The sequence below is a fragment of the Cuculus canorus genome, chromosome 2 (assembly GCF_017976375.1).
Source record: "Cuculus canorus isolate bCucCan1 chromosome 2, bCucCan1.pri, whole genome shotgun sequence".
Classification (NCBI taxonomy): Eukaryota; Metazoa; Chordata; class Aves; order Cuculiformes; family Cuculidae; genus Cuculus; species Cuculus canorus.
This window is the reverse complement of record NC_071402.1, coordinates 138975979-139003286: the sequence shown is the minus strand read 5'-3', so window position 1 is coordinate 139003286 and position 27308 is coordinate 138975979. Positions and strand designations below refer to the sequence as shown.

Genomic DNA, 27308 nt, shown 5'->3' with positions numbered 1-27308 from the left:
GATAAACTGCAAAAGGTTTTCGGTTTTATTAGTAACATACTGGGCCAATGGTTATGGAAGCAATGATTTATGCTAGACACTCTCAGTGATTTTTTTCAATTTAGAGATTGCATTGCAAGGGTATGAAATGCCTCACATTCTTTCCTAGCCACAGTGATTTCTGACCCAGAACATAAGCTTCTTTCCCTTCTAGACAGCTGAGATGTCTGTATGTTCTTCCTGATCCTCACTTAGGTATTTACTGGGTTATACTGGACATTCAGACACAAGAATCATAGTCTGTTGCTCAGCTGTCAACATCACTATTTGTTTGTACTGAAGTTTCGGCTGGTCACTGGGAATGCACTGTCAAACATGTGGAGTATCAACAGAAAGAAGTTTTTCTTGTTCTCTCTCTATTTTCTGAATGTGGAGGAAATGCTCACGAACAGCTGCAGGTCTCCCAGTTTCCTTTACCTAGCCTTACATTGAGGGGTTACACTCAAAGGGAACATCAAGCAATCGTAATGCTGTAGTATTGTGGCATTGATAAAACACTGGCATGCAATGCAGACTGGAAACCTTCTGCTCACAGCCATGTGCAGGCAGAGGCCTTCCTGGCATGTTAGTCTCTGCTCTGCTGCAGATGGGAGGGCAGGGAGAAGGGTTACGTGTAACTGCTTATAACAAGTTTTGTGCACGTTTGTTGTGTGCAATTGTTGCTGGTGTGAATTGTAGAAACACAACACTGAAAATCTTTTCTTCTCACTCTCAGGACAAGAGTACTTGGTCCAGTACCAGTTTGTAGTTCTATCTTTCAGTTGCTAAGTACAAAGCAGAATCTTAAGGCAGTGGGGTTTTGCATGTTTCTGTGATGTTGGTTTGGCAGCATTGATAACTGTAACTTTTTAACAAATCTAAAGCATTTTAAGAAAAGAAAATATTGCAGAGGTTTTATTTGCGTGTTCCTCTTACCACATATAGCTGTTTCACTGGATGTGTTTATCGGTTACCAAGGCAACAGTTTCAGATCTCTCATGATTACCTGTATCATACCCACTCATCAGAGATGTGGGCAAGCTTTGGAAACTTGTACATTGCGGAAATGCTGCTAGTTGCTAGGACGCAGGAGTTTTCAAATGCTGTCTCAATGACAATGCTGATATCTCATGCTTATTTCAACAGTTTTAAAAAATGTCATTAAATTATTAGTTTGCTTAAAATATATTTTGCTATAAATATATTAGAGCCAAAAAAAGAGCTGCTTCATCAATGCATTATCATAGTTCTATAGATGTGCTCATTTAGAATAAACAAATATCTTTTTAGAAAAGCTGATCAATTGTTATTTAAAGCCAGCTATATTGTTGAGCCATAACTGAGGTGAAACATGTCCTCAAAGATTTTGAGAGTCCAGAGGTGAACATTGAACTTCAACTTTGTTATTCTCCTCTGTTAGTCAAATGAAATGTTCATTGAGATTTACAGGAATCCTACCCACCCTACATGCAAGGAGCATAGAAAGAAGGAGCTGTCACAATACCCAAATTTCAGTAACTCAGAGAGACTCATTGGGAAATTTGCAGACATGTGGCTGCTTTGGGGTCACAAGACAAAGAGTGAGCAACTGTTTAGCCTGCTCCATGGCAGCAGCAGTATTTGTTAGCAAGATTTTCTGAATGAAGTATGAACAATCACTTTCACAGGGCTCATCTCCTCTTTGTAGTCATCCAGCTTTTATATAAGGAAAAAAAGATATAAGTGGCCACGGATCTCAGCACTTCTTGGCCATCACCCCAGTCTCTGCAACAAGCAGCATTCCTTAAATACTATCATATAACACATAGATGTTATTATTATGCTGAGTTTACACTTATAGAGCGAAGAGCACTAAAAAAGCTGTTTCCAGATTCCTTGTTTTCATTTTGGCCCTTTTTGCAGCTTTCAATTAATAGTGAGAACCAGGCTAGGACAGACAGAGTTATATATAATTATGAAAATGACTACTGGCAGTTGTTTAAAAATGAGCACTAGGAAAATTTTGGTGTTTCCCATTTTTGCAGGAAGAAGCCAATAAAATCCCCACGCAGTTTGTGAATTTCTTTTTTGCCAGAGCGGAGGTGTGTTGATAAGATTCTTTGCTTTACTACACAGAGGATGCCTGGTGGAGGAGGTAGGTGGAGGACTTAGCCTAAGCAGGGAATTTTCTACTGCTACCAGGACAGCAAAGACATCTCTGTGGCTTTCTCCATGACTCCACCTTTCCGACTGCCCACAGCTCCCACCCATCACAGTATCTACATTGTTGTGATGTATAGGTTGCTGAAATACTAATACAAGGAGCTCAAACTCATTCATCAACTTCACTAATTTCAGTAGTCTAAAAGCTGCCTTTTCTTTACCTTCACCTTGCATCTGTATTTTGAAGGGGTCCTGATGAAGTGTATCTTCTTAGCTATTAACAACCTCACTCTTTGTAGTCACCTTCATCATCTAGGACCATCTTCTTCAAAGCCCTCACCGTCTTTGTCCCATGACTCTTTTCTCCAGCTGACACACTCCCAGTGTTGTTATGCCATGTGATTCATCCACCTTTCTGAGTTCTCCATCAGCCATCCATGTATGCAACCTGCCTCACTGCTGGCTGCAATGCGCTTCCTCTGTTACCTCGGCTGCTGCACTTCCTCTCAGAAATTCTAGAAGTAGACTTTGACTTCTTGTTTTATTCACTTGCTTACTTCCATGTGGCTGACAAATAAAGCAGCAGCCCTGGTCTCTGATGATGAAGATCCACAAGCGAATGCCAGAATTGTTTTGAAAAAGCTGGAAAAATACAATATTCTTTTTTCTCATCTTTGTTTCTAATTCTGCTGTTTTCTGCAGCTGATGTGTCCCATATTCTGGAGAATTGGGTTGAAAGGCACTTTTTTTTGCCCTCCACTTTCAGCTAAAAATCCTTCCTCTATCAAAAGACAAGAGGTAAGGGTTACTATGACAGGCTGAATGAGGCAGCTTCGGAGGAAAAATAAATATTCTTCAAATCCACCTTTTTTTTTTGACAAGTTTCTAAAAGGCTCCACAAAAATTTGATTAAATCAAGAAATTATTAGAGAAACATGCAGATTTTGGGGTTTTTTTAAGGTTCCGTCTTCACTGTAGAATCTAAATCTGCAAACCGAGGCATAGGTGAGCATCTGCTCATGTGTCAGGGATAACCCACATAATAGTATGCAGTTCTCTCTTGCTGTTCTGTATATGTATGTATATGCAAGTCTAACGTTGTTTTAAAACCAAACTCATTTTCATGTGCAACAATGTCATTGAGTCATCTTTTCCTTTCCAATTTATCAGAAGTAATTTCATAGCATTAGAGCAAATTAGAGCAGTTTCATCAGTTATTTCCTTCCTTCCTGTTCCACCAGTGGTGCAGGCTTTGAAATCACTTCTCAAAAACATCACTGCATGCTGCAATCATGAAACACTTGGGCCCATCAAACTGCGGAACGCCATTCCTACCTGCTGCCTGTCCAGAGAGCAGCCCAGCATGCACAGCCCGACTTGGGGATAAGCCCTTTTGCTGCCCCCTTCTCTCCTTGGCCCCTGACTGGGTACAGGACACCTGGATTAATTTTGGCTTCCAGCCTGCCCTCCCCTGCTGCTCTCTGGCCAACATCCAGGCTTGGCCTCCACCACCCTGGCAAGCTTGGGCTCCCTGTGATACCAAAAATGCTGTCAAATAAATTCTCTAGGACTCGTTTTGGAGTTTTAGAAAGCAAGCATACATTATCAGGCCTGGGCAACACAAGGGAGTGATCTCCATCAATCATGTGCAACGAGACAAAACTTGGTTACAGAATATATTTCTGACTTATACGCATATGTATAAATTTTCCCACAAATCTTATGCATATTCTAATAATTTTCAAGGACTAATTTTAATGTTATTATGAACTTCACAACAGCCAAATCTCTTGTTGATTTGGAGCTCTGGAGCTAGCTCTCTGCCTGACCTTGCATTCAAGATGGGGAAAAACTGCAAACAGAAGAAGGCACATGTGTTCAGCACAGATCATGCCTCACATAGGATGTTATCATCTCCAAAGAATGAACAGTGTCTGGAAAAACACTGTTTGAAACAAAACATGCTCTCAGAGGGACAGTCTAACTTTCAAAAAATACAATTACTTAGAAGAAACTTAACTCTACTTTAGCTTAAATAAAAAATATTCCACTTTTTGTAATAGTAACCACTGGTACAGGGCCTGAGGATGAGCAGAGAGGCTGGGGATTTCATTGCTGCCCCTACAAGTTGTTCTCAGCTGGGAGGGGACATTGACCCCATTGATTCATGGTGGGAGTGGGCTCTTCTCCTGATCCCCCATTCCCAGGAGGGTGCAGATGGCAGAGCTGCTGGCCAGCATCAGCCCCATGGCCATCTCAGGGGGTGGCAGGGCCAGCCAAGACAGGGGCTGTCTTCATCCAGGGTAGGGAGGCTCTGCAAAGGGATCTGAACAGGCCGGATCAATGGGCTGAGACCAACGGGATTAGGTTCAACATGGCCAAATGCTGGGTCCTACACTTGGGACACAACAATCCTGTGCAGCGTTACAGGCTTGGAGATGTTGATTGACAGCATGAACATGAGTCAGCAGTGTGCCCAATGGCCAAGATGGGCAATAGCAGCCTGGCTTGTATCAGAAATAGTGTGGCCAGCAGGACCAGGGAAGTGATTCTGCCCCTGTACTCGGCACTGGTGAGGCTGCACTTTAAATATTGTGGTATTTTATAGGGGATAGGATGAGAGAGAATGGCCTCAAACTGTGCCAGGGGAGGTTCAGACTGGACATTAGGAAAAACTTCTTCAATGAAAGGGTTCTCGGGCACTGGCAGAGGCTGCCCAGGGAGGTGCTTGAGTCCCCATCCCTGAAGGTATTTAAAAGACTGGTGAATGAGGTGCTTGGGGACGTGATTTAATAGTGGACAGGTACGGATGGGCTTCATCTCAACGGTCTAGTCCAACCTAGGGACCCTATGACGCAAAGATCCCGCGGGCCCGTTTTGGCATTTAAAGACCTCGCGATGCCACACGAAGCCGCTACCGCGGGGCGGGCGGAACGAAAGTGCGGCGGAACGTGCGGGCGGCGCCCGGGCTGCCGGGAGGGCCGTGCAATGGCGCGGCTGCGGGTGCTGGAGCTCTACAGCGGCATCGGGGGGATGCACCAGGCCCTCAGAGGTACCGGCGCCCGCCAGCGCGTCCCTTCGTGCTCAGCAGCCTCCGCCGTGCACCCCCCGCAGTGCAGCCCCCAATGCAGCCTCCCCAGTGCGATCCCCACAAGGGTAACTTCCCCCAGTGCACCCCCCCGTCGCCTCCTAACCACTCTCGAGAACTCCCATCTTCTCCGTGGGGCCGGTTAAGATGCCCTCTCTCCTCCCGCAGCCCCTTCCCCAGTCCATCGCGCACAAGCAGGACGTGGAAGGAAGCTGTGGACGTGGTGGTGGGGAGTAGGGTGCTGCCTCACAGGCTGTCAGGGGCTGCATGGGGGTGACTTGTAAGGGGGACTTGTAACTTGGCCCTCCTGGTGATGTGTTTCATTCGAGGTCTGTGCCTGTAAATTGAGCTGTGCCTGAAAGTGCCAGTGGCCTGCAGAGAGGCACCGGGATCACCTTGGGGTGGAAATTGACACCTTCATCAGCCCTGGCGGTTGCTCTGGGAAAGGCTGTGATTTTACGTTTGTTAATAAATGTTCTGTCATAGAATCATAGAATAGTTAGGGTTGGAAGGGACCTTAAAGATCATCTAATTCTAGCCCCCCTGCCATGGGCAGGCACAATCCCACTAGATCAGGCTGCCCAGGACCCCATCCAACCTGGCCTTGAACACCTCCAGGGATGGGGCAGCCACAACCTCCCTGCGCAATCTGTTGCAGTGTCTCACCACTCTCCTGGTGAAGAAATTCTTCCTAATGTCCAGTCGAAATCTGCCCCTCTCTAGTTTATACCAGTTCCCCCTTGTCCTATCACCACAAGCCTTTATGAAGAGCCCCTCTCCAGATTTCCTGTAGGCCCCCTTCAGGTACTGAAAGATCTCTGAGCCTTCTCTTCTCCAGGCTGAACAAGCCCAACTCTCTCAGCCTGTCCTCGTAGGGAAGGTGCTCCAGCCCTCCGATCATCTTTGTAGCCCTCCTCTGGACCCATTCCAACAGCTCCATATCCTTACATTGAGGATTCCAGAACTGGACACAATACTCCAGATGAGGTCTCATAGGAGAGGAATAGAGGGGCAGAATCACTTCCCTTGACCTGCTGGCCACTCTTCTTTTGACGCAGCCCAGGATACAGCCTTCTGGGCTGTGAGTGCTCATTGACAGCTCATGTCGAGCTTCTCATTGACCAGCAGCCCCAAATCCTCTGCAGGGCTGCTCTCAATCACATCATCCCCCATCGTGTACTGATGCATCCTTGCTGCAAATGGGATCAGGATCGTAGAGACACACAGAGTGAAGCATTAGCCGGGGTGTCCCATAGGCATGTGCATAGACTTGGTTTTCACAGTGTGTAGTTGGGTGAATAGCTGAGAGGCGATCCAGTGTGAGCCTGACTGTATGAGGTTGGTATAACATTGTATAAATATGAAAACTGGGATTTGAACAGGGACAGAGAGTTTAGGTGCCAAGGTGAGTTTTTGATCTGGTACAAGAAACCCTGGAGCTTAGTTTACTGAATTGTTAAAGCATGGCTCTGTGACCTTCAGCAAGTCCTGTAGACTCTCTGGGACTTGGCTTCTCCTAATAAAAAATTGAGGCAGGGCTATTGATTTCCTTTATAAAGTACCCTGTGCCTTGTTACTTCGAAGTCCAGATTTCAATGTACATCTGTATAATTTATGAGATTCACTGTAATAATTTAAATTGTAACTACAGTCCTTCAAATACTTCAGACTTCATAGGCGTTAGCAGCCCTTCTGTTATACTCTGCAACAGTGAGCATTGTCTTAAAAACATCAGCTGAAAGCTTCCTTTATCTTGTTATTTTTCCCGGGAGCTATGTTATATTAAAAGGTTATGCTGCAGAGTAGAATCAGTTTAGCAATATTTATTTGCTTAATACATACTCACAGTTGGCGGTGTGGCTTTTTTTCTGCTATTTTTTTGCTTGAATGTCTGTATATATTTTACATATTTCTAATACATAAAAATATGCAACATACAAACCAGGTACCTATAATTGTTATTGTAAATAATCTGAACCACCCGTTGTAAGGATGCATTTTCCTTATTTCCAGATACCTTCTTGGAATATTAAGAGGAAAGTACACCTCTGCATCGAATTGCAGATTTTGGAGTTTTTGTGGAATGACAATAGGGTGTTATACCTTGTATGTAGTGTATATAGCTGTAATAGTAACACTCTGCTTTTCTAGTAGTCTTGTTTCTGAAGTGATAGGGAGATATCTACATGCTATAGACAATCATCCTATTTCTATAGGGAGTGGACTGGTTCCTGAAACTTAACCTACACCCTTGTCCTTCCTCAGTTGTTTGCAATGCGTTGGTACATATATATATATGTAATGAGTCTTTACTGAATATTATCTAGCTATGTTCTTCACATAATAATAGATGTCTCGTGAATGTTCAGTAATGTGCTGCAGTAGTTAATAAGTTGTAATGCCAGATGTGACATCATGTGGGTGGCCACCTAAGAAAGCATCATTTGCCACACAACAAATACTTAACAGGATGGTAATATTGAGAATGCAGCCTCAGAAGATACACTATTTGAGTGATGCTCCAGTGGATAAAAGCTGTGCATGTGGAGGCTTGCGCTCATATATCATCTATATATATTATGTACTTTGGAGAGTGAAGAAATTAATCGGAAGTCCTGTATTATTTCCTGAAAGGGTAAATTTATTTCCAAGGCTACTGCTTCTGAACTTGATGAACACCACTGCATCAGCATGTTGTAATTTCTGTCCTTCTGGGTTTACACTTGGCTGAAGAAATTACAGTAAGAACGAATAGTGAAATTGAGATTCTATTGTAGTGGTGCCAGCCAAAACAGATGAAGGGACTGAGTATAAGAGGAGACTTAAATTATTATTCATGTACTACTAGGTAGTACTAAATGTTTAAATGCCAATTGAAATTAGCAAAGTGGACAGATAATGCTATTTGCATTGCAGTTGGTATAACTTTTTTTTCAAATCTAAATGCTTATTTTTCTTGGAAGCATATGAGAACTTGGCCCACAGGCATTGTGTTGTCTTGGAAAAAGCCCAAACCATAGACTTCTAGATGAAAATTTTGAGTGTTGTTAAAACTGAAAATCAGGCAATTTAAATAAGAAGTGTTCTATGCAATTTGCACTGAATTGAATGTTTAATGACGTATCATTTATATAAAACCGGTTTCGATGAATTGCATTACATTCAGTAATACTGATAGAGTCAGGCATTTTGATCCTTTCTGCTATTTTCTGTTTCTAAGTTTCATGGACATCTGGATTCAGTTTTTTTACACAGTTTATAAAGGAACAAAGTAAAGTCGAGAGGGGCTTCAGTGTTTGCTTTTATGTGGAAACCAAACAGAGAACAGTGAACGTTCCTCTAAGTACTTAAATAATAGGGTTTCTGCTATGGTTTAGGCCTATATGTGTACATGAAACCATGCTATTTAAAAATGTCTGATGCAGTTTTTTGGATATCGTTTAGCAAATGGCAGATTGTTTGGCATCTTCCATTTAAATCAAGTACAGAAATATTAGAATGGTTCTTTTCTGCATAAGTAGAAAGCTTGAAAGAAAGCCCTCCATTTTTCCGGTGCTTTCATAAACCAGATAGATGAGAGATGAAGTTTATACATAATACTTTGTTTTCATGGTATGGTTTCTAGTGACTCTATACAGCCAAGAAAAATAATAGGGACAATGAGAAAAGAGAGAGAATGGAATACTTCAGTGGCAGCACCCTAGGAAAGTGACTTGTCCTGCAAATGGATCCTGCAGCTCTGGCTCAGTGTTGGTTCCTGGCCGTGTTATGTAGCCAGTTCTATGACCAGTTACATTTAGCAGAGTTGGTCCAACTTTCTACTTTTTGGTGAAATTTCAGTGAATTTGCCAATTGGCCATTAGTTATTTCCCAGGAAATAGTCTACCTTGAAGCCCTTTCTGGCTATAGTATTTCATCAACTTAGTTTTAGCGTAGCATATGCTTGAGCTTGCAGAATGGGAATGTTCCTTGTTTTGGCAGCTGTCATTGAAGTAGAATGCATTTGACACCAAGTCGTATGCACCTGGTTTTGAGATTGTCCTCACCTACAGTAAGAAATAATTGAATTTTAATAATTTCACAGAAGTTAATACTCTTATAAATGTCTCTCTATTAACAGTATCGAGAATTTATTAGTACCTTATTACACAGTTGAATTGGGTTCTTTTTAACAGTGAAAAGGAGACTGTTCTTCAGTTTAGATAACAGTCCAGACTAAGAAAAATCTTAAGGACTGTCTAGCTCTGTGTTGATACTTTAGCTGTAGATAGTTCAGCAGATGCAGAGCTCTAGTTTTAGGTTTTGAACACTCTGTAACTGTATTTTAAGTTTAACAGAAATACTTGCCTAAAGATATCATTTAGAATGTTGAGCTTGATTAAGGTCAGAAGTCAGTGAGTCTGTTCATATTCACTCTCTTGGAAGACTGAAGTAGCTAAGAGATGGGAGTGCATTTCTTCCTTCTTCCCACTCTGTGCTCCAAACTTTGCAAGATTTGTAAAGGTTGATGTTTGGATCATATATATGTCTAAACCTCTGATACTTTATATGTATGTGTGAATGTATTCTTTGTATTTAAAGTGAGAGTTTCTACAGTGAAAAAAATGTGCTTTATTTTTAGAAGATCTATGGCTACAAATTCATTTCCTTAGCAACTTTCCATCAAACAAACAGCCTGCTCTTCCTTGTTCCCAACCAAACCAAATTTAAACTGTCTTATTAATTTAGGCAGTTTTCCCATGAAAAATTGGTTCCAGATCTCTGTCACAAGTGTTTGTAATGTGCCAGGTCACTGCAAAAAAAGTCTCTGTGCGTAAAACACGAAAGGATGTATTTTAAAAAATACTGTATCTTTGCAGTGATAAAGTTGGTGATATTTTTCCTCTGCAGTTGTTATATTTCAGTTTCGCAGAGTAGAATTTAGGTCTCTTCTATCATCTCTGTTTATTCATTTTATTGAATTATCTCTGTGAATTGCACAGCCTAATAAATCGGTTTGCTTAATTACACTGAACATAGCTACCTCGGGAGGAGAGGCAAAGGAGACAAGTCTGGCAAGCAACTTTAGGATTCAGTACAAACCAAACCAAAAATATTGCCATTTTGAGTAAGTTTTTATACCTAAACTCATTTTGATGTTCTCTAAAATATAGCCCTTCGGAGCACAAGGTGGTGCCAGTTGTGCTACCATGTAAATTTTTATTGTTTATATGGCTGAACATGAACAAATCCTGTACGAATGGAGCAGTCAAAAAAGTTGCCGAGTGTCCTGCAGGAAACCAGTATCAAGTTTAGTGATAGTCGTGTTAACTGTCGCCATGGGCAGTTCAGCCTAATCATTTCAGCCAAGAGACAACTCAGCAATGAAATCTTTGCTCTTGGTTTTAAAAGGAAACAGGACTGACAAAACATATGACTAATCTTCCATTTTCCATCTGTTTCCATATACCTGTTAGACTAGATAGTTGTTCTGGCTCTGATTTTCCAGTATGCTGAGATCCACCAGGCTCTGCCCTTGGTGTGACACCATGCATTTCATGTGCTCTGCTGACACTGGTGATTCTGTTATAAAAGTACAGTGATGAATATAAACAGATCTATGTTAATTTTGAGGTCTGCTAGAAACCCATGATGAAGGAATTGATTCTGAAGAGGAAAAGGACAGATGCTGCAATGTCAGAAATTTTATTTTTGGGGTTTAAGGATGACACTATTTGGATTTGTTTTTTCCTAATCAGAAGCCAATGCATGCATTTTGTCTTCCTTTGTTTCAAATGCTGCATCTTGCAATCATTAATTTCAGCAGTGTCTCTTTCACTCCAGTCACTACTAGGTAGCAAAATGGCTTGTAAGCATTGTGTATATAACAAAATAGAGAATTGGGTCCCAAAATTTGATTGCTGCCTCGTTAGGCAATGTAAGTAACAGTTTAAGAGTTTCCACTATGTGGTTGCTAGTGATTTTAAAACTTGAATGCAAAATCAGTACTTTGCTAGTAGGGTGATCCGAATTGGAGTTCACCTGCATTCAGCCAAGAGGGTGCATTACAATCCAGTCTGCTTGCAAATAACCTCGCTCAATAACTTCCACATCATGTCTGTGGCTTCTTTTTAGGGCACAATATCTCTTTCAGAAGTGCGAAGTCTCTGTTCAAAACCTGTGGTATTAAGGAATATTGCAAATCACGTATTTCAGCGGCTGCTTTGTTCACATGCAAAACACATTATTTTTTCTTTAGTCTGCATAAAATTAAGTTTTCTTCGTGGTTGTAGTTCTCTTAAATGTCTGTGGTTTGGAAATTGGATGTACTTTTTTGGAAAACAAAAAAATGTCTCTCCAGAGCTGTGTCTATTTCTGTATTGATGTTCTACTATATATTTTTGGGAGTTGATTTAACATGTCACTAAGTCAGCAGTTCAGGGCCATTTTCATATTCCTGAGTTTCTTTTGTGCCTTTTGTCAGTGGGGAAAGTTAAACAGTCTTAATCCTGCTTGGTTTTTTTTGTTTTTTTTTTTTTTTAGATTCTGCTGTCACTCTTTTTTAGGATACATTCCTACAGTCATTTTTCAAGTAATTGGTATGAATGCTACAGCAAAACAAAGTATCCCAGTTTGGTGTGGAAGTTGTTTAAATTTCAGAAGTTCTTTAAAACACTTTCAGTTTTTCATTGTTTGAAATTTACACAAGCTTTTCTTTGTTATGTTGGATGTGTGAGTTCTGCTTGTCTGCTTGAGCTCCTTCATGCGTTTCCAGGGTATTTCCACACAAATATGCTTAATCAGCTTTTAGAGGGAGTGTGGCAGGAACTCCCAAGTAAGCTGCGCTTTTGAGTGAAAGAAGGAGAAGCTTTGAAAAAATTATCGGGTCTCTGAATTGGGAAGAGAGTATATTGGGTGCAATAATTCAGGAAAAGTTCTGTCCCTTTGCTATGCAGGCTAACATCTGTGGTTTAGGCTGGACATCGTATTGCCAGGGGATTCCATAAGTTACTATTAGCTACGTGCTCCCTTTCAATATTTCTAGGCATTTGGGTCTGTGAAGTCCCTTGATTCAAATCCCCAGTACTTTTTTTTTTTTTTTTGTATGTATGCAAGGACAGATTGGATTGATGTTAGTAAAAGCCATGAGTGTCTGAATCCCGAATGGTGAGGGAAGGCACACTGCCTGCTTTTCCAGTGTCATTTTAAACTATATGTTAATTTAGATAATATTTCAGGTTCTTGTTTTCGGTTTTTTTTTTTTTTTTTTTTCTTTCTTGTGGATTGCCTGGATCACAGAGTGAAGATCAGCTTGTCAGGACAACATGTTTTAAGAACTGAGAATAAATGAGAAAAGTAGTCTCTTAAACAGTACCCTTTACTTAGATGTTACGGCATTGTTTTAGGAAGATGAAGGTATTGATTCTTGTATGTGCTTGTAAATTGAGACAGTCAGCCTGCTAAGGTGATGTTTGTTTCACGCTAGATGTCAGTGTTAACATACCTGTTCTGTAATCTCAGGTGTAGTCATTCTGTTGTCCTTGTGGATACAGCTGTATTTAATACTTCAGTAACAATTTATGTTTAAGATATCAAGACAGTAACTGCAAATAATGATTTGTATGTGGACCCTGGGTGGATGGCCATCTGTGAATCTTTTTCTTGTGAAAATTCTGTTCTTTTTGTCCTCTCTTGCACCGAGTTAAGCCAGGAGAACCAGGCTGGTCTTTCTGAATATGTCTGCTGCAGTCTTTCTAATACCTGAATTTTTCTTTCATCTGATTTTTGAATAAGATGATATTAAAAACCTGAAAGATAGATGGATCGCTCAAAATTATATCCACTGGGGACATCATAGTTGGGTTTTCATCCTCTCAAACTGTAAATAATTAGCTGACTAGTGGTAATTTCTGAGTTGTCTGATAAGGTCATTTGTTAATGTGTTACTCGAGCATGTTGTGAGACTACTCGAAGGCATGTGGCTATTCACCTTGTTTCTTTTGGCTTATAAATTTTTTTTTTAAAAGTCTTGTATTTCATGTGGGGCTTTGTAGTGGTGACTGTAATGTAGATTTCCTGATGGCTGAAGCTGCTCTTGTTTATCAAGAAGGATGGTCACTGTTTTCTGCCTGTGGCTGTAGCAGTAGCCACAGCCATTTTCCTGGATAAAAAGCCTCAGTGAAGGTATTGTGGTTAGTAATAATAAATACTGTGACATGGCGAGCAGTGGATTAAACACTGTTCTTTTTATGTCTTTAGCTTCTATAGAACCTATTATTCTGTTACTTTGTAAATCAACCATTGCTTATTTACATTCGTTTTAGTGTATTTTTCTTTCAGGATTTTAGCTGTCAGTAGATCTGTTACACTGTGCTCTCCTTTTCCATAATACCTCTAAGTGTCCAGAAGTTTTTCCTTTGATGTCAAGAGAAAAGGAACCGCCAAATATCCTTCAAAGTGTTTGGTACTTTAGGGAGCTTGAACTCAAAGGAGGCAGCAGTTGGGTCCAAGGCCCAAGGCTTTATTGAAATATAAGCACAAACGTTTCTCAGGCAACTTCTTAATGTTTTATTGCAAGAGTAGACGTATCTCAAACACATTTATTAGTGCTAATTTTCCTCAGTGAGAAGTAGTATACTTTTAAATAACACATGTAGTTCCTGTAAACTGTCTGTGGCTGCAGAGACTTGGGCAGTGGCAGGGAGCTCGGCAGGTTGACTCAGGCTTTGTTCCTGTAGCTAAGGAACTTAGTGGCCACAGAGACCAACTGGGTGCAGGTGGGGACGTTGTAGACGTGAACCTTGTTTGGAGTTTGTGTGACTTTACAAATTAACAACTACGCTGATAACTTCCATTTTTGCATGTATAAGGGAGAGAAGTATTGGCTGTAGAATTAGTCACATGAATGTATTTCATTTGAAGTTTTAAAGGCAACACAGCAGAGTTTGATCGTGCAATTTCTCTTTTGAGTGTAGCTGTAACACAACTGAAGCGGCACACGTTTCCAGGAGAAATAAAAGAGAAACTCTAGCTTTCTAATTCTCTTTTCAATTTTAGAAAGCTGCACATCTGCAGAAGTTGTTGCTGCTATTGATGTGAACACTCTTGCTAATGAAGTTTATAAGCACAACTTTCCCAGCACGCCTTTATGGGCAAAGACAATTGAGGTAAGTAATGAATATCTTTTCTGCTCTAGTCTGGCATTTGTATAAATTTTTCATAACAAGAGAAACAAAAATATTTAATTTATGTTGCTATGAAAATAGCCATTTTACAATAACTTTGCTTCGTTATGCTCTGGTTGCTTGTTGAAGTTAGAGGGATAACTCACACTGCGATCTTTTCCCGAAAGTCTTGACAGTCAAGAAGGGTTACATGAATGCCAAGAGGAATGCTTACAAGCAGTAAAGGGATGACAAAAGTCATACCTTCTAGATAAATATTTTTATGCATTTTGAAAGAATTTAATTGAATCTCTTGGAGGCATGCCTTCATTTTGTAGTTACAGTTAAGCTGAGTAAAACACTAGAAAATATACTGGATGGGACAGTCTTACATTTTTTTGTGGGCTCAATAGATCAAATATTTTAGGAATTATGTTGCTTTTCCAAATTATTTGAAGAAGAACTAGGTAAAATTGGGTTATGTTTTAGTAATGGAGGGGCAAGCTGGGCATGTGGTTTTGCTTATATTGAGTTAGAAATTGCTGTATAGTTCTTATTCTTCTTTTACAGTTTTACAACATGACAATAAAAGATACTGTATTTGTTTAAAGATACCAGCTTAAGTAGGACCTAAATAGGTGGCTAAAGGTTAGATGCTTATTCAGCATTTGATAATAACAGGCTAAATGTTAGTTTACAGTTTTATATGGGTAAAGAAGAAGAAAGCTTGTTTATATCTCCTTGTAGTAGACAAGAGCAGATTACAGTCAGTAAGTTTGGCTTTAAATTTATCAGAAAAGATATCAGCTTTTGTCAAGTTTCTGTAAGCAGTTACATTCGCTTTATAGATATCCCTCAAAATACGTAAGGCAGTGATTTCTTTGTCTATTTCATAGTTACCCTTCTTCTCTCCTCTTGACCCCTTAGTATATTGTCCTCTAGTACTGCTTAAAATTTAGTTGAGAGGAACTTCTCTCTGTGTAATTAGTTCATTCCACAGACATAATTCTTTCTTCTCCAAACTGAAATGTTTTTGTAGAGTAGAGCTAGCAGCCATCTAATATCTTGGAGGAGGTTTTACTAGGTAGAACTAGAATGAAGTAAGCTTTACTGAATGCATTGGTAGCGAGTTCCTCCGAGTTAAACCCCACAGTTTGGACCTGTAAAAATTATCATGTTAGCACCTGAGCTGCTTTTCTGTTCAGACATATTGTCTTTTGAGAAGATCTAATATTTTTTTGCCTGTTTGAAATATGTTAATATTGGTTTTGATGTACAAAGGCTTCATCTCTGAATAACGATACTTTATTTAGAGGAGGGATGGTGAGAAAAAAAATAGTCAACCCTTTGATGTGATCTACTGAAAGCACCGCCACACACCTGTTCTAAAAGAATGGTAGATAAAGACTTCAAGATTGTGTACAGATGCTAACATCATTAGTGGGGTTTGGTACATATTCAAATAAATCAATGCATGTTTGCATTGTATGGTTTGCTAAGGTAGAAGAGAATGAAATAATCAGGTCAAATGGGAGATTAGGTAGTTTTTTGCTAGGTGAACCATATGGTGGAAGTAAAGAGGGGTAGTTTGATCTGAAAGACAACTTGAGAGTTTCATGCAATTTACAACACTCAACATTTTTCTATTTTTTCTTTATTCAGGGCATAACACTGAAAGAATTTGACAGATTATCTTTTGATATGATTTTGATGAGTCCCCCCTGTCAGCCATTCACAAGGTAGATATAGCACATTTCGGAGAAAGTGCAGTTATTATAGTGTGTACTATTGAAGGAGGAATGTTTTTGAGTGATGCAATGTGTGATTCATCTGTGTATCTTCTGCTAAGCAAAAATAGCTCTGTTCACCATGATGCTTAAGGCAGTGGAAGAAATGCAGCAATTTGAGTCTTATTTATTGATCACATTTCTTTTAATATGTATTTTAATTTGATTTAAATTAAGTAAGCTTCTTACAACACCTATTTTGCAAACTCTATTGTTTCTCTAACAGTGAAGTTCAAGGATTTTGCTGTTTAGGAGTGCTTCCTTTCCATTAGATATCAATCTATTTTTTTCCTGGGGTAACTCCAGAAGGAGGATTTGAATTTCTCACTTTTGCTTGAGACTAAGAGCGTAATCTGTTTTTATTTGTACTTTGAAAATAGCATATGCACACAAATATTTTATTCTGAGGAATATCTCTATTTTCTAAAATAGAAATATTTTCTAAAATAGAAATATTCCTCAGATAATGGCTTTGAAATTATTTTGTGGATGATATAGAGAAATACCTTGCTGATTAAGAACTGAACTTATGAAATGTTTTTTTGTTTCAAATTCATATTGTTTGACAGCAGTGACCAGTGGAGATAAAATTCTAGCAACTGTACTCGTGCAAAGTAGTAACATGATGAAAAAGTCTGTTGATGGTGATTAAACCACTTGTGTAAGGAAGTATAGCTCAATGAATGCTCTTAGATTAAAAAGAAATCCATCCAAAGTGATGCTGATCTATAAAAATGTATTTGTACAAACCTGTGCTGTATGTAGGAATCATTCCTTCTATTTTTTTTTTTTTTTTTTTTGAAATACAGTGAAAAGAAAAATCTGTGTTTGGCTAATTTATTTAGAGACATGCTAAAGCTCTTCGACTAGGGTTTTATTCTTTTTTAAGAACCAATACAAGTATAAGTTAGGGGAACACAGGCCTGGAATTGTTATTTTATGTTAGCATTTTTATAACCTACATGAGCTGTCCAGTTTAATATTACAAAATTCGTTTCAAAGTTATTCACATGGGGCTCAGTCCTACAAAATGGTGAACACTGAGGCTTTGATGCATAGAAATAATTGAACATATTCAGTGTAAAATAGCAGGGTATTCCCAGGAACCCAGTGGGGTCTTTTTGTTCTTTCAGAGCCAAATATCTTCAAGGGGTTTTCTGAACAAGACCAGAATGCTAAATGCTTTGCAGACTGAGGAGTGGATTTCACTACTGAATGCTTCAACGTTAGCCTTGCTGATGGATTCCAGGGACAGACTTTCATTCCTTAGAGTTTTTTTTAGGATGCTGCCTCTTGAGCAGGTCCTCTTGTCTGCACATGATGCTTTTGCAGAATCTGTTTCTGAAATTCAAAGCAAAAAGTATCAGAATTCTGTAGAAAATGGTAAGTTGAATGTCGGTCTGCTCCAAGTAACATACAGGTGTTTCTTTATTCTTTCTTAGAATTGGCCTGCAAGGTGATATATCTGATCCACGGACAAGAAGCTTTCTCTATGTACTTGATATTCTCCCAAGGTATAACTTCTACCTCAGTTCTTAAGCCTTTGCTGTAACTAAGTAGGTCTTCCATATTTCAGTGAGACAAGTCATCTATGGTGTTGGCAGGGATACTACTAGTATTGTGTTGTATTACCTGTTTGTTTTTCACATGTTCACATGTAACTTACTCTTACTTGTATTTGACTAATGCCATTTTAATCTCATAGTTACTGTATATGCTTTCATTGTTAAGTTTTCTTTTTACCATGTGTCTGTTTAAACTGTGGCTCTATCATAAATGAAAAAAAAAGAGTTATTTATTTTCAGTTCAGCATCAAACTTGCACTGGCTTTATTTTGAAGCGGGAGTAGGTAGTATAATAGTTTGCTAATGGCCATCATTGAAACATGGGAATTGTTTAAAATACCAGTTTAAAAAAATCTTTGATTCAACATTTAGTCACCTCTTGAACAGATATGTTTGAAAGTTTAAGTATGTTATTGGTTGCACAATGTGGTGCATTTTCTGTCCCCTTCTTTTTTGAAGTGTCTATTCTGTCTTTTTGGTGCTGCTTCTACATATCTTGGCGCGGGTTGTGTATTTTTGGTTTGTAGTACAATCTCTTGTTTTCAGTAGTAATGATGAAGAATTCAAATAGCACTGCATTTTCTGACAGTGCCCTTGTCTTTGTCAGACCCCCATTCCTGATAAAACAGCCATAATTATTTCTGTTATTTAAGCTTTAAATTTTGAAACACTAAATCCCAACAAAGTGGATTTTGCTGACCCAATTGTTCTAATTGGGAGTGTTAAAAATCACCTCCAAGTCATGCCCGTAGTCTTTTTTGGGCAGAGAATGCTTCCGGGAGAAGTGGAGCAAGCAGTTGCTCAGGGAGATTATCCGGCAGAAATCTCTGCTTCTGGATTGAGTCGTCCACTGGATGGACACCAGTTGGCATGAGCCTGAGAATTTGCATCGTTTACAGTCCACCAGACACCTACCATTCCTGGCAGTCCTGCTTCTGCTGCACATTGGGACAGCTGTTCTCAATACATTCCTTCATTGGGTAATCCTGCTTTCAGGACTGGAGAAGGATGAAGGGAGATTTGGCTCTCTCTCCATTTTATTTTTTTTTTTTTTTGTGAATCCTTTTTGCGCAGAAGGAAACCAGTCCCAGCAACAACCTTTCTTTCCAACTGCTGAAACACTGAGAGAAAAAGGGTCTTCTTCCAGAAACAGCTTCTTTGCAGCTGGCGACAGTGAATGAAACCACCTCTTTGCCCTTGTCATCAGCAGATAGAGAAGAACACAGACACAGGAGGGCTGAGTGGTTTGGCTGGGATCAACTGAAAAATCTGTGACAGAGAATGTAAACCTGAACACAATACAGATTCTGTAGCCTAGAAAACTAGACAATTATTGCATAAAAAGAAAAATTATTGTTATTATGCACTCGCCTCTAGCCAAGACACAAAACTAGGGCGATAATGTGAGTTTCCAAAAGTTGCAAAGGGTAGCTCTTCTGGAACAAGTAATGTTGCTCAGTCCTCCTGACCTTTCAAAATGATAAATTAAAAACAACAGATAGTGTGCAAGTTAATAATTTGTCAGTATAGTACCTTCCTTATCCTTAAGGGAATCCTGACCTCAGTATTCCTTCCCATTAAACTGAGACACAGTTAAGAGGTTGGCAGCTGTTTGGACACTGTGGTGCATTAGTAGGGAAATGTTGCTTCCTGCTTGCTGTGGCCTTAGCTGGATAAAGGGCAGAAACTTTTCCTTCTCAAAACCATAGACACTGCAGAACATATGTTTTTCGTCATGACGATGCAAAGGAGCCAGACTTGGCTGTGGCACTTTATCTCAACACCCCATGAGACGCTGCTTATCTCCTTTGGACAGGTTGTTTCTTGAGGCAGTACTTACTGTAAGCAGTCTGTAATATGTTCAAGATGGTGACTTTTGCAGAGTTTCTCAGTTCCAGTAGATTTATGTTTTACTGAGATAGTGTTCATGTAGTTTTTGGATACGGGATGTTTGCCAGACATTGCATATGGAGTATTTCAGCCCCAAAAAGGGAAATTCTTAATGTAGGAATTATCACATTGCATTCTATATTGATACAGCCTGCATTCAGTTTATGGAAATTGTAAAATGATTTTTCATCCCTTGACTGTTCCTACCTTATGTTCAGCCTTTTATAGTGAAATGTGGTCTAAGATAGCCTGGGAAGATATTAGAGATTTGGGAAGAACAATTTCTGGTGCTGGGAAGACCTAGAAAATCCCTGGAACACTAAGCCAGCAAACAACGTCTGACCCAAATGGTCCAGATACTGTCTGTTCATTGTGTCCAAGGTATAACCTGGGGAAATCTAGTGCAAAGGCATCCAAGTTCTACTTATACAGACGCATTTGTAATGTTAATACCTGCCAAGTACTTAACACATTCTCTTTGTGTGGTGATTACTTGTCTTGTGATCTGTTGATCCTGTGTGAGCTCTTGCATTTTAGGCTATGCTCTGGATTTTACTTTAAAAATAAGTTTCATAGTAGGTGATGATGTCATATTGAGTGTGGGTAAACACAGCAACATTCTCCATTCGTCTGCAGGGAATTCGTCTGCTGCTGCTTTTTTCAGTTCAGTATTATTTTTTCACTGTTATTTTTAGAATTTTAGATTGATGTAGTATCATGTACATTTTCCAAGTTCTTGTGAAACTATATAGTTTTCTAATTCTTCATGTGAATGTTTTTAACTGATGGTAGTTAAGAGAATTCTAAAACAAATTCTGCTGTGGTTTGTACCAGTGGATGTCGAAAGTCACTGACAAATAAGTCTGGAGCTGCTGTCTGGTGGCATTAGTGTCCTGTTTCTGTATGCTCTTCTGAGATCCCAGCGTGTGATAGTGTGGCTACATTAGCCTTATGAGAGAATTAATCAGTGCCAGGGAGTATTTCCAGAGACTTGAATCTCAGTCTTCTTTGCTTCTATATTGTTAGAATGTTTGGGAATGTTCCTTTCTTCAGAGATTTAATTTTCTGGTTTTGGAATGAGCCTATTTTCAGACCTCTGCGCTGATCTTGCTAAACCTCAGGCTCCTCATTCCCTTTCCCCCCATCAAAACGAAAATGTTAAAATTAGAAAATTGAGAATATCTACAATTTGAGGTCTAAACATGTTGTATTTCTTAAAGTGATGAGATTAATACTGGTTCTGATATGCTATCACTAAGTTGATGTAATGTTTTGACCTTGATTTCAGATTTAAGTACTTTAAAACAAATATTTTCTGTTCCATGGCTAAATAGTGATCTTTTTCAGCCCCTACAATTGCCTTTCCTATCACAAACTCAATTTTGTTGAATAATAGTGTTATACTTTAGGAAATGAACAGTGGTAAGTATTTTTAGAAGTACGTGCATTGGGTACCGGAGGTTACAGCAGTCTGTCCAAACAGAAGTCTGTTTTACTCTTTTTTATAGTTACCAGCAGTCCACACTTTTAGTTCAGTTGGGAAGGATTTGATCTAGACAAGCTTGAAAGTTGAGGCACTTTTTTTTTAAAGGATGCTAAACTTTAACAGCTAGCATAATGTGGAAATACTTTGATCTTTCTTGTAGCTAAGTGAATCTGTGGATGAGTATAATGTAGTTTATATCTTGTTGCTCTGATTTGTTGAATCTTATTTTCCCCCCTTGTAGGCTCCAGAAGCTTCCAAAATACCTACTTTTAGAAAATGTTAAAGGGTTTGAATCCTCTTCTGCAAGGTAAGGTCTAATTAATGCAGGTTTTAGTTTTAATAAAGGTTATTTTCTGTAGAAGGAGAAAGCAGGATTTTTATTTCATACAATTTAACTTAGAAAAATGGTGAGATGGGACAGCTAGCAGCTGTGGGTTAAAAATGCGTTGCATTTAGAAATGAAAATCTTAAGCTCCAAAAGGAACTTGTTAAATAATTATTAATTTCTCTAAGCAGATACAATTTGGTATAGCAAGTTGACTCTGTGATTTTATTTGATCATCCTGTGTCCTGTAAAAACGGTAAAAAATAATTTTCACGTTAAAAAAATGAATAGGTATGGCACAGGAGCTGATGGTGTCTTGTGTTAAGAACAAGGTACACTATGGAGGCTTTTTTCAGTAGTTTTCTTGACAGTAGATTATCACTGGTTCATGGTTGCCATCAGATGGTCCACAGAGCATGAAGTCTGCATATAATCTTTGTCTGAAACATGGAAGAGGACAGTTGTCCATAAGGTTATGTAATGACAACAGGAGTGTTCTTCTTTCTTGTAGGCAAAGCAAGAGATCAGATGTGGTCTTCCTTCTCATTTCTTGCTGGAACAGAGGAGTAGGATCTTTCCATAGCATTCCTTAAGGCACCCAGCACCACCTGCATATTATACTCCTTAATGAATATGGCAGGCAGCTGGGAGACGTGCTCAGTATTCTCACTGGTTGAACGTACAGCGGTCCGCTATGAACACTTGAAAGCTTTGCTGGAGGTTCAGACTCCATGATTCCCTAGGCTAAGTCTTGCAGGCCAGTGTTTGGAACAAGCTGTAGTTCAGAAAGCACCCTGCTTCCTCTTGTGACATTTGGGATGCAGTGTCGCATACAGTGCGAGGCACAGGTCACAGCTTGTGTTTTTGTATAGTTCCAGCCTAGTGCAGTCTGCCTGGAATAGAAAAGACGAGTCTTTTTAAGAAGACTTAAATTTCAGTGATTTTTCCATTGTTTATAAAGTGCAGTCCTACCTCACAGTTCTTATCAAAGCCACCAATTTTTGTCATCCCTTGTGTTAGCCCTTTTGTTAGGCTTAGCTTATGCCATGTATGTGAGCAGAGCGGAGTAGTGAGTTATTTGTAGTGGGTTTAACCTCCTGTTTTATGATCTGTAATAAATGTATTGCCCGCTGATTATTTTGTTGAGACACTAAGACCTCTCCTACAGTTGGGATATTTTTTGAAGGGATGTTTGCACCGAAGTAGGTGTGAGGTACCTCTGAATGTGCAATATTCATTTTTACTACGGTGACCCTGAATTTCATATGTTGTCTCCTCAAGTTCAGAAGTGGATGACTTCATATCTGTCATCCTTTGTCCAGTTCTTTCACTGAATGTGCTGAATGTCTTTGTACCTAAGGTGTTGCATATAATGTGGTTTTATTTAGGATAAAAAGGGTCCTAAAGGTTTTATGAAGAGATTAATTGTTTTTTCATTCTTTTCACTGGCAGAAATGAACTTTTACGAACACTAGAAACATGCAAATTTAAATATCAAGAATTTCTCTTGTCTCCAACCTGTGTGAGTACTATAATTGCTTTAATATTATTTAGCTGTTCAAACGGCACTGAGCCCCAAAACGTTTGAAAATTATCAATTGTGTTAAAGAAGTCAGTCATTCCTAGAGCTGAAAATACTTTTCTGAATGAGAAAGCCGTCTGGCATGTCTTCTGATTTCTCACCCATACACTGGCATAATCATACTGCTGTTATTGTTGAGATCCTACTCTCATATTGCTTTGCTACCGCTTGATATTTTTCAAGAAGGCATGAATTTACACTGTGAGCAGGAAAGTGGTTTTCCCTGCAGGAGCCTCATTGCTTCAGATGCGCTGATGCCTGTGGATTTCCCAGCACAGAAAATGTGTCTGTGTCATTTGTTGGAGGAGGGGCTTTGTTTGCATGTTTCCTTAGTAACTGAAAAAAAAGAATTGAGAGAGATTGTGCAAGACTGAATGGAATCAGTGAAGGACTGTCTATCTCTGAGAGAAACTGATGGAGCCTAACTTGAAAACCAGTTGTGCATTTATTGCATTGTTACATGTCTAATCTTGCCTTTTTCAACACGGAATTGAGACACCCTTTTACTTTTTTATAGAAAGCAGTACTTGTCCCAAGAAATCACGATGCGTGTAATTTTCTCCTACCTTGCATAAAAGTTTCTTTATATTTTTGTTCGTTTACAGAGAAAGTCAAAACTATGAGGTACAAAGAGTAATTGCCCACTTGTTTCTTTGAAAATACCTAGGTATGGAAGTTACAAGTGTTTAAGTAATATCAATTAATATTGCTATCTCTGAAGTAAAAAAATGTATTACTGTGTTATAATTCTATTACTGTATGTAATTGTAAATAACTTGTATGACACCATAGGATACTTTTTCTCTCTTTATCACATCTACTAAGGGCTTATGTATTTTGCTTACAGCTTGGCATTCCCAATTCTAGGCTGCGATATTTTCTAATTGCAAAGCTTCACCAAGAACCATTTTCCTTTCATGCTCCTGGTCAGGTAAGTCTATTAGTGTTATTTGACTTTGGTTTGTTTCATGAAAACTGAGGAGTGAATTTTCATTTTAGTGTTGTGTTTTGTTCAGTGGAAAGAGGAGTTAAGTGATATCAGCAGATATCAGCCTGAATACTGAATTTTTTAAGGGCCAAAATGCAGTCCAGTAGCTTAGATGGCTTTAAACAGTTGGAGGACAGTAGCTGATAGTGGGCTAGAAAACAGTGCATTCTACTACCTTTTTCACACCTTCGGAAGGGTGTTTTTGCAAAGGCCATTACTTGTGGTTGTTCCTGACATCATTGCTAGCAGGTCAGCAACTCTTGATGCGAACACTTTTTGAAATCTTCATGAAAATAACATCTAAAGGTTACTTCTTTATTCTGAGCTGCTCTAAGGAAATCCTTACTCGCTGCAGAGTTGGCTGACAAGTTGGTTATCAAATGCAATTCTTTAATTTTTTCTCACAATTTTTTCTTAGATATTGACAAGGTTCCCGGATCAGGATCTAGAAGACAAGGACAAAGTTGCTGACAAAGAGGGTGAAGCTAGTTTTTCCTTATCTTCTGAAGAGAGGAGTCTGGATCCAAACATTGGTTCTGATTGCAGCAGCAAGAAGAATTTACCAAAAGGGGCCTTTCTTTTTAAGCTTGAAACAGTAGAAGAAATGGAAAGGAAACATGTTCAGGACAATGATTCCTCTATTCAAATGCTAAAAGATTTCTTGGAATTGGAAAATGAAGAAATGAGTCAATATTTCTTACCACCAAAGTCCTTATTGCGCTATGCTTTCTTGTTAGACATTGTTAAACCCACCTGCCGGCGATCCACATGCTTTACAAAAGGGTAAGTTGCAAAGAAAATTTCTTGCTGAATCATGTCCTGAAATTTGAAGTGTGTTTTTTTGCTTGTGTACTGTAAAAATCTAGAGAGCTGTTTCATGAAAAAAAAAACAGGCCTCTGAAAAAAAAATGTTATGTAGTGTGCTTCTTGGTCCAGTGGAATGCCAGAATCTGTCTGGCAGAACATCATGTGCCCACTCCAAAAATGCATTCACAAAAGAGATTGCCATTTGTTGTTGACCTTCACAGAAGCTTAATTATCCCTGCGGAAATATGATTCCAGTAGACTGGTATAGTACCGATTCATTAATGAATTTCTTTATATTGGTCAATGAAGTTACAAAGTGTCATGCATGAGAGATCCATTCCTCATTAAAACTGTCTCCACTGTAAGTTTTATTGATTTCTTGGATGTTTCAGCTGTGTAGGTCAGAATAGCTGTGGATTGGCCATATGTCATAAAACCAATTAGGCTGCTGCATTATAAGTCATGTGAGGTGGAGGAGAACATCAGTGCTTTTCTGTCTAGTAGTTTTCTGATTTGTAACTTGCAATTTGAAGTTTGACTGCTGGAGGTTGGTGAGTGTTCTGAAACCCTACAGACAGCCAGTGAGGAGCTTTTCTACTGAATGCATTTGGATTGGAAAATGCCATTTGGAGCCTGGAAGTTTATGGGGAATGTTAATATTGGTGAATTTTTCAAATTGGGTTGTTTTTTATGAATTCTTAGAATTGTTCAACAAAAAGGCTTAGTTGATGAGTTAAAGCTAATTTTAACTTTTTTTTTAATCAGTAAAAATTAGACTGCCAGTTGACATAGTTCCTGCAGATTTTGTGATTTTGAACTTTTTGACAGTAAAAAAGCTGAGAAGAGAAAGAATTTCGAAAGTTCAAAATTTGTGCAACAAGAAAGGCCGTTCCCAGCTCTCGTTGTTATATGCCTTTTCTGCCCTTGCTCGTTTGAGTTGTGAGGGAGTCAACATCTCATGGGATCTGTGTCTTAACTAAAATAGTTAAATTATAAATCTTATGCCAGGATGACCTTTTATGTATCTCATGTATACATTAAGTGTAATCAAAAATAAACTGGCCTCTTGCGGTTTCACTAGAATGCATCATGGTAGTTTGTGGTCATGTTTATCTAAATCACACTGAAGGAGGCTCCCCAGTAGTCAATAAGAAGTTTTTGTATATAGTGATGGAAAATCTGTCATGGAAAGTGATTGTTGCCTTAAAAAAACAGGCCAGATAGTTGTGGTAATTGCTGGCTCAAAACATAGGAATCCCATTCACTGTCTTTATTCTCTTTTTTAAGAGTCTTTGGGAAGGAAGGTTTCCAACAGGGTTCTCAACGCGGTCATTTAATTTACAGCTCTGCATTAAGAGAAAGATTATAATTACATCTCAGGCTCATCCAGGTCACTTTCTGAGGCCAAAAATAAGTTGCTGCTGTATGTGTTCTAGGAGTTCTGTTTTTATGTTTCTCCAAAGCATCAGATATAGGAAAGAGGACCCTGAATGGAAAACAGTAGCACTCCAGGTAGTACACAGGATCCCTCTGATGACGTGCCTGTCTGGTGTCTTTGAAACAAGTCATACTGATCATCAGCTTTGAAACTGGGAGAAAAATTTCCCTCGGTTCTGGTTGGTCTCCAGATATTTCCAATGATGTTCATGTGATGAGGATAATCTGGGTATGCCTTCTGCAGTCCTTGCTAATTTGGAGACCTAAAACACTGATATTTCATATTTCATCAGTGTTTTTTCCTTTCAGCCTTTGTCATACTGTTACGTCTTCTGAAAGGCTTTGGTGGCGCATATGTCAAAATGTAACAGCCCGCGTTGTGTGAGAGATTGAACAGATGATCCTGCCTTCCCTTCTGATCTTGAACTCCTAGACAATTGGAAGTTGATTGCCGAGTTCCTTGAGACTAAATACATCATGGTTTCTCTTAGGAGTATGTTTGTGGTGACTGAAGTTGTGAGAGGAAATCATCGATTTTAAGGGAAAGAGCAAATGAAAACTTCTTCATATATAATCATTCTGGATTCTTGCTGTGCTATTAAGAAGAGATGCAATTCCTTCTAAAATAGTGTAATATTTGTTACAGAAACTCTCTCTGGCATTGTGCAAGTTACCTTTTTGTTAGTCATAAGACAGGACTCGATATAACCAGAAATAATTTATTATGTGTATGAAACCAAGAGGGTTTTCTGAAAGCTTATTGAAATAAAGAGGAGAGGTGGGGAAATCTTGAGTCAGATGAAAATCAAAGACTGTAATTTCTTAAGCCAACTTCTTTCATTATAGCTGCTAATGAAATGTCAGAAAATCAATGAATCATTTTTAGTAGCAAAAATTCCCATCTTTAATTATGTTCTGAGTCTGAGGTAGGAATGTTAATTTTTCTGTAGTCAGCAACTGCAATAACAATTAATAACAACCCAGCTAATGTTGGCCATCTGACCACATTTGTGTTAAAAAAACTTCCATCGCCCCGGCCCCAAAACACTT

General features: G+C 39.0%; 1 protein-coding gene across 8 annotated transcripts in view; it reads left to right on the top strand.

Annotated features, from left to right (window-relative positions):
- TRDMT1 (tRNA aspartic acid methyltransferase 1) overlaps positions 1–27308 on the top strand; it is a 47019-nt gene that overhangs the window by 9563 nt on the left and 10148 nt on the right. For 3 of the 8 annotated variants that reach the window (XR_008448626.1, XR_008448625.1, XM_009559065.2), the window contains exons 1-8: positions 5081–5212; positions 14285–14394; positions 16054–16130; positions 17621–17692; positions 21361–21426; positions 22897–22966; positions 23874–23957; positions 24433–24797. Coding sequence is in view for 6 of the 8 variants with exons in the window: in XM_009559065.2 (XP_009557360.2) it covers positions 5149–5212; positions 14285–14394; positions 16054–16130; positions 17621–17692; positions 21361–21426; positions 22897–22966; positions 23874–23957; positions 24433–24797 (908 nt within the window). In the remaining 2 variants the exon portion in view is untranslated. Of the gene's footprint in view, positions 1–5074; positions 5317–13264; positions 13412–14284; positions 14395–16053; positions 16131–17620; positions 17693–21360; positions 21427–22896; positions 22967–23873; positions 23958–24432; positions 24798–27308 lie in introns of those variants that run through there. The other 5 variants (XM_054059221.1, XM_054059223.1, XM_054059222.1 and 2 more) reach the window with 5 other exon arrangements.